This window comes from Ochotona curzoniae, unplaced genomic scaffold (assembly GCF_017591425.1).
Source record: "Ochotona curzoniae isolate NIBS_2020 unplaced genomic scaffold, NIBS_Ocur_1.0 contig_276, whole genome shotgun sequence".
Classification (NCBI taxonomy): domain Eukaryota; kingdom Metazoa; phylum Chordata; class Mammalia; order Lagomorpha; family Ochotonidae; genus Ochotona; species Ochotona curzoniae.
This window is the reverse complement of record NW_024465583.1, coordinates 17,866-26,012: the sequence shown is the minus strand read 5'-3', so window position 1 is coordinate 26,012 and position 8,147 is coordinate 17,866. Positions and strand designations below refer to the sequence as shown.

At 39.9% G+C, this 8,147-nt stretch overlaps 1 protein-coding gene across 1 annotated transcript; it reads right to left on the bottom strand.

The window, feature by feature from the left end:
- Positions 1-214: 214 nt before the first annotated feature.
- On the bottom strand, positions 215-6,851 carry LOC121154712 (zinc finger protein 260-like; the record flags this gene model as incomplete). Its single annotated transcript, XM_040977710.1, has 4 exons — positions 6,819-6,851; positions 6,155-6,215; positions 415-2,348; positions 215-330 (listed from the first exon to the last, which is right to left on the bottom strand). Coding segments are annotated over exons 3-4 (2,037 nt in total), but the record flags the coding sequence as incomplete, so codon positions are not given.
- Positions 6,852-8,147: the final 1,296 nt, after the last annotated feature.

Below are 8,147 nucleotides of genomic sequence, written 5' to 3'. Positions count from 1 at the left end.
CTTAAAAATAAAAGATTTTCCACTCACTACATCCATAAAGTTTTTCACCTGTGTGCATGCTCTGATGAGATCAAATGTTGACTCATCAGAGAATTCTATTCCACGCTCACCACATTCCTAAAAGTTCTCCCCTCTGTGGACCCTCCGATATCTGAAGAGGTGAGTGTTACAAAAAAAGCCTTTTCCCACACTCACTACATTCATAAGGTTTTTGCCCAGTGTGGATTCTCTGATGCCTAATGAGGTTTGACTTACGAATAAAAGCTTTTCCACACTCACTACATTCATACGGTTTTTCACCTGTGTGCCTTTTCTGATGATGAATGAAATCTGAGTGGTTACTAAAAGATTTTCAACACTCACTACATTCATCAGGTTTTTGCGCAGTGTGGATTCTCTGATGTCTAATGAGGCTTGACTTATGAATAAAAGTTTTTCCACACTCACTACATTCATAAGGCTGTTCACCTGTGTGCTTTCTCTGATGATGAACGAATTCTGACTTGTTGGCAAAAGTTTTTCCACACACACCACACTCATAAGATTTTTCCCCAGTGTGGATTCTCTGATGCGTAATGAGGTGTGACTTTTGAATAAAAGCTTTTCCACACTCACTACATTCATAAGGTTTTTCACCTGTATGCTTTCTCTCATGATAAATTAATTTTGACTTATAAGCAAAAGCCTTTCCACAATCTCTACATTCATAAGCTTTTTGCCCAGTGTGGATTCTCTCATGCCTAATGAGGTTTGACTTACAAATGAACGCTTTTCCACACTCACTGCACTCATAAGGTTTTTCCCCAGTGTGCTTTCTCCGATGTAATGTAACGCTTGACTTATACAAAAAAGCTTTCCCACACTCACTACATTCATAAGGTTTTTCCCCAGTGTGGATTCTCTGATGCGTAATGAAGTATAACTTTTGAATAAAAGCTTTTCCACACTCACTACATTCATAAGGTTTTTCACCTGTATGCTTTCTCTCATGATAAATAAATTTTGACTTATCAGAAAAAGCCTTTCCACAATCTCTACATTCATAAGGTTTTTCACCTGTATGCTTTCTCTCATGATAAATGAATTTTGACTTATCAGAAAAAGCCTTTCCACAATCTCTACATTCATAAGCTTTTTGCCCGGTGTGGATTCTCTCATGCCTAATGAAGTTTGACTTATAAATGAACGCTTTTCCACACTCACTGCACTCATAAGGCTTTTCCCCAGTGTGCTTTCTCCGATGTGATGTAACGCTTGACTTATACAAAAAAGCTTTCCCACACTCACTACATTCATAAGGTTTTTCACCTGTGTGGATTCTCTGATGCCTAAAGAGGTTTGACTTTTGAAAAAAAGCTTTTCCACACTCACTACATTCATAAGGTTTTTCCCCAGTGTGCATTTTCTGATGTGTAATGAGGTTTGGCTTATCAGAAAAGCTTTTCCCACACTCATTACATTGATAAGGTTTTTCCCCAGTGTGGACTCTCTGATGTCTAATGAGGCTTGACTTACTAATAAAAGCTTTTGCACACTCACTACATTCATACATATTTTCCCCAATGTGTATTTTCTGATGTGTAATGAGGTGTGGCTTATAAGAAAAGCTTTTCCCACACTCACTACATTGATAAGGTTTTTCCCCGGGGTGGATTCTGTGATGATAGACCAAGCCTGACTGGTGGGTAAATGCTTTTCCACACACACTACATTCATAAGGTTTTACTCCACTGTGGATTCTCTGATGTCCAATGAGGCTTGACTTACGAATAAAGGCTTTTCCACACTCACTACATTCATAAGGTTTTTCCCCAGTGTGGATTCTCTGATGTACTCTCATGCTTGACTTACGAGTAAAGGCTTTTCCACACTCACTGCATTCATAAGGTTTTTCCCCACTGTGGAGTCTCTGATGCCTAATGAGAGATAATTGCTGCTGAATGGCTTTTCCACGCTTGGTGCACACATACGAATTATCTGCACTTTGAAGGATCTGATCTCTAATCAGTTCTAACTTCTGGTTCATGTTTTCTTTACATTCATTTGACATGTACTGATTTTCTTCTGAGTCAGTTCTCTCATTGGGGGCAAGGCAAGATTTATAGTAGCCAACATGAATTTCTTCTCCCACACTGCCAGGTTGCTGATTACATGGGTCTTTGGTATAAACTTGCTCACACATAAGGACTATCTTCTGCTCGCTAAAAGCTTTCTCTTTCCCATTTTGTTCAAAGGACTGCTGATAAATGTGGATCTTGTCAAGATGACTGAGATTTTCCTCACTCTCGAGGTTGTTCTCAGGAACATTAGAGGCATGCTTCTTTTCAAATGGCATTTCATCAGACTTCCTGTGGGATAAGAGGATTTAAAATAAAATATGATGTCATTTCCTCTCTCCTTTCAAAAGGCATCAGATCTCTCAGCCCCTCCTGGGATTTGCTTTGCTCCTCCCCTCTTCCAAGTTCAACTGGTCAATTAACAAGTAAAAATTAGACTAGTTCCCATTTTCTGTTTCTATACTATGTTAAAGGAAACATTCACTGAACTTTCCTGGTAACATTTGGTTTGGTGCACAATGCAGGAGTTGAAAAAGAATTTTGGCTCTAATACAAGACCTATGAGGGCAGACGTTAAAAGAGACGACTCCACCTGGTGTGTACTGAACCTGTGGATATGGCCTTAGTACCACATGCCAATGAAAAATATGAACACACCCACGTACCCTCACAACCCTCAGCCACTACCTAGCTCCGGGTAAACCTCCAGATGGATTGTACTTGGATGGGCCACAGCACACAGCAACATGAAATGGAATTGGGGAAAGACTAGACTGAGCCAGGCTGCAACACACGCTGGTGGAAAATGAGTTGAAGCAGTCCATGGCACTCACGGTGATGTTGGTGCTGGACTTATGATCCCTGGATGCAGGAGATCCACTGGAGACCTAGTAGCCTTGTCTAGGCCCTTAGGCACTGCTGTGTGATAAGCCCAGTTTATGAACCTCAGTGGTTGCATGTGTGGTGGTTTCTGTTGCCTGGCCAGAGTGCTTGGCTGGTCAGTGCAACGGGGCTGGGGTCTGTGAGCCCTGGAAGTAGAGGGTTTGCCAGGCCTCAGGTCACCTGGTTAGGATACTTTACATGCCTGCATGGTGGTGCTAGCTCAGTGAGCACTGAGGGTGGGGCTCCACTGGGGCAGGATCGACTGGCTCAAGTCTTGTAAGAACTGGTACTCCTCAGTTGAAAAGGAGGCCTGGAAAGCACATCTGGACCATCCATGAGAAAGGAGTACAAAACAGAGTGAATAACTACCCCAGCCAAATGATGATAGCAAATATTTGATGGAAAGGAGACCTTAAGGTCAACCACCATGTCAGCCAATCAATATTGAAAGGGTTCCCTCTTGCTTGAATCAGTGAGATAGACCTCATTTCAGAACTATCAGAACCACCTGGAAAGAAACTTTGGAGAGTGTGCCACATTGACACCCTGGTTTGGAGTCAGGGGTCCAGTACCCATTCTTAAGTACTAGGATGGTTGGGAGGCCTGGTATAGCTTCTCTGAATATCATTTAGCCTTGACCTACATAAAACAGGAAGGAAAAAAAGAAAATTTGGAAATGATAACACCAATTTCTCTTTAATGATCTAATACAAGCAAACAAACACATTAAGTGCAATTAAATCACACACACACACACACACACAATACACAGAAACCCAACTCATGAAACAAATGATTAAGTTGCATTCCCCTAGTCCCACCCACCTCATAATGTTGGAGGTGGGTGGAGCCTAGGCCTGCCTTGTACCCAATGTATCCACTTCGAGCGTACTCACCAGACAGGGTGAAGCCTTCCGAGCCCAGGCAGGCCAAGACTCAGCTCTTCACATAGTCATAGTGGTTGGACATTGAGCTATGTGGCTGGACTTAGCAAAGACTCCACAAGATTTCTACTGAGCCATTGGAAATGACCCTTGGCACACCATGCTTCTGCACAAACATAAACACACGCACCCACCTAACCTTCAGTCACTGTCTAGCTCCAGCTAAGCCTCCAGACTCACTGTGCTTTCAGGATGTGTGGGTGGAGGAGAAGATAAGAAGTATAACACTTTAAGACTTTAGAGGCTTTAATCACCAACTATCTGTTTTCACTCTGCTATCACATCAATTTTCATTTTAGAAGCAAGTCTTTGAGTCCTTATACTTGGGAAACTGTTGGAGGATTGACAAAAGAGGCCAATTTTCTGCATGACTTGAAACTCCTTCAGTGGATCCTGAATCTCAACTACATGACATGGGACCAAAGTTCTGGGCTCCTTTTTCATGCTTCACATTGGTTTATCCTCATTGGAGGAGGGATGCAAGTCCAGGCATCACCAAATATTCACTTTGGTTTGAGTTTTGATTGTCAAGATGTATTTATATTTACTGGAAATTCAGATATACAGAGAGGATGTGAAACACCCAGGAAGAGCTTCCATATGCTGATTCACATCCCCAAAATACACAACTGCCAGCTGAGCTGTTTCAAAGCAAATACTAGGAGCTTCTTCTGGGTCTCCCACAGAGATGTATAGTCATAAACGTGTGGGGTGTCCTCAACAGCTTTCCCAGGCCACAGGCTGCTGAGGTCTATGCAGTAGATGTGAAAGACATGAAGGTGTGAAGAGAACTTTTCCATTGCAGGCAAGGCCACAAGGAATTTTCCTGCCACATGGCAAGGCCCAGCTGGATGTCTACAACCACCTGAAAAGCAGTTCCACTTCACTTTGCATACACACTGGACAACCCCAAAGGGATTTCTGTAATTAGGCACTGTCTGTCACTGTGGAGTTGAATTTACGATAAGTGTGAGCTTGGAAGATGATGTTGGTGATAACATCTTTGCAAAAGGGTCTTTTACTATTTCTGCTCCCTCAGCTGCCCCTCTGATCATATGAAAATCAAGGGTGTTAAGTCCCTACACCTAGTGGGAACCTATGCTTGGGGTTGTCCTAAAACACTGGCCACATGCTAATCAAGGATGTTAAGTCCCTAGATGCAGTGGAAATCTATTCTTTCCCTCTTTCATTAATCTTTAAGTCCCTCCTTCTGTGATGCACTTCCTCCCTAAACTGAATCAAGACTAAGTTGGAGCATCATTTTGTAATAGGAATGTGTTACTGATTGACATGTGCCGTCTATTGAGAACTTCCTGATCACAGGATTAGGACAGCTGATATCCTGCCTCAAGGAGAAATAATTGGCAGAACTATCCTTAGGAATGCCTGTTTGACCAGGTGTGAAAAGTGGGTGTCACGGTTCGTGAAGGCTTCTGTACAAAGAAAGAGGACAGCTTTCTTGAATTGTCCATTATGATCCTGAAACTGCAGTCATCCATTTATTTCTTATGCCTACTCCAGGCGTCCTTCTTAAGGTCTGAACTTGGCTAAGCTGGACTCGTGCAATGGGCAGAGAGCTGGATATTAAGTGGGGCTGCCAGGGCATAAACCAGTGTCCATATATGATGCCAGTGCATGCAAGGTGAAGGACAGCCACTAGGCTACCATGCCATGTCCTCAGGTTTGATCTTTTGATATGACTTATATAGATGAACCCCTCTGCACTTTATATATGAGTTCAGAAAAAGCCAGTTTCTTCAGATTTGTCATTCATGTGGCTCCCTACCTCTGAGAGCTGAACAGCCATAGAATGTCCCATGCAAATTTGAAGCTGTGTAGTAGCAGCTATTTCCGTTCTGGTTGAGAAACAACCAATGGGAAGTGTCTTACTCACAGGTTCCTGTCCAGACAAGGAATGTTCAGGGGACACTTACAAACCTAAGATCCTTCTGAAAAACTTTATTGTCTCCATTCAAGAGGCACACCATCTCCTGGCTCTCCCCCAAGAAAGGCTAGTTGATTCCTTTTGCTCCCTACATTCACCTGGTCACTTTCCAAATAAAACTTCTGTCTGAAAATGAAACAAAAAGAAGAAAGAAAGAAAAAGGAGAAAGAATGGAGAAAGAATGAAATCCTATTTCTCAAGTCTCATTTTTGTACAATTTCCCTTTCATATCGTGTTTCATTTATGGCCAGAGATAATGCTAAGCATCTTTGTGGCAATGCAGCTCTCATTTTAGGTATTCTATAATTTTTCAGATTACAACTTACCTGAAGATTATTTCTTGAACTTTCTGATTAGCTCCAAGAAGCTCATTCTTTCCATGGAGATCTGAAATGAGGAAAAGAGTAATCATATCTATGAATCACATCTAAATGTTTCTTTTCAAATGCTCAAGTGAAGTCAATAGAATTGATTGCCATTCTAGATACAGCATATTTTAATATTAGTAAAATGTGGACATTTTGTGAGCATTACTAAATAGGCAATACATCTCATCTATGAATACCTTAACATAATACCCATCTTTTTAAATTAAAATTTCAATTACATGACATTATGTATTTAACTTAAAGTGGGATATGAGAGAACATATGGTACAAAAATATGAAATAAAGTTTGGGGTATCTTACATCCTATCTCAACACTAGTTTATCTTTTCCTGGATACACCGCTTCAAATACAACTGCCTGAAAAAATGTATCTTGGGAGGCAGTAGATGTGATTCAAGTGTTTAGGATCATGAAAAGACAAATATACACTTCTAAATTTATGCTGAAAGGCTGGTAAATTGCTAGAATAAACCTAGACATGGAGACTATAGAATGTCAGTGTCTCGCCAGCTGTCCTTCTGAAAGAAACTCAAAGTAAAAAATGAAATATAATTGCAGTCAACATTTACTGGACGAAGTATCTGCTTCCCTGCTGACCTACCTGGAAGTCTCTGGTTGACAGATTTCTCCACTGTCCATGGTGCTGATTCTTGCTCCAACTTGAAGATCACATCAGGCTTTGTCATGGAGTATCCTGTGAATGGAGAAGAATTTTCAGAAATCACCACTATTCCTACCAATTACTACACTTTTAAACTCCTCTTTCATTATCAAACGGTACAGAAGTGTTCTTCTTGGGCATGACAGAACTTCACTCACCCACAGACAGCAGATTGTTATAGGTCTCAAGCATCACCTCCCTGTACAGGGTCCTCTGAGTATTGTCCATTGTCTGCCATTCTTCCTGGGTAAAGTCCACAGCCACATCTTCAAAGGACACCAACACCTGTAACAGCACATGTCTCCTCAGTTCTGGATCATTCAATAGAAACACTGACAGTGCATTCTCTGTATATCTAATTTGCAACTTCTATGGATATAGTTTAATTTATAATTCATACAGCATCATAGTTAAATGAAAATAGCTTGTGCTGTATCACTTTTGCAATTCCAATAGTACAACAGAATATTCCTTATTCTCTTAAAGGTTGTGTTCTCTAATTATTCTCATTCTAATGAACTGTGGAAGGCATTGCTAGAATAGCTCTCCAAGTGGAAGATATGACTCTGTGCGTCCGTTATTGCAACTCTGCTTTTCAACTAAATTACGATAACTAATCATATTGGCACTGAGCTGAAATATTAACTCAGGACCTATAATACTATGCTGTTTAATTCTTCTGTGTGTGTTCAATTTGCATCTTCTAGGACTGCAGCTTAATTTACAATCTATATGGCAACATAAGGTAAAAACAAAATAAAACATGTTGTCCTGTATTATGTTAGCAATTCTGAAGCTACAATCCCATTATTATTCTGTATCAGATTGTTTTCTACAATAAGTATAAAATGAGATCACTGTACAATCTTTAGATACACATGAGCTAAATAACATGCTACATTAGATAATTAAGAAAAATGCTTGCTATTGCACAAGATATCGAGAAAATTGAGTAGCTTACTAATGATTTCCTCAAACATACTGATACTTAAAATTATAAAGCAATAATAAAATTCCATTTTCCTGTTTCAAAGTGAAAAAATGAAATACTGAATACCTTTTCAAACTTTACTTGCATGAGTAAATATTTCCTTCAGCTTATACTGCAATTAAATATATATAATATATGATCATATATATCAATAATACATATATATGTATACATATTCAAAAGTCAAAACAATATGGAATGCATATACATGTAATTCTAGTGTATAAATATAAAACAATATATTTTTTCTTTTTTTCACTTTTCAGTATGCACATATT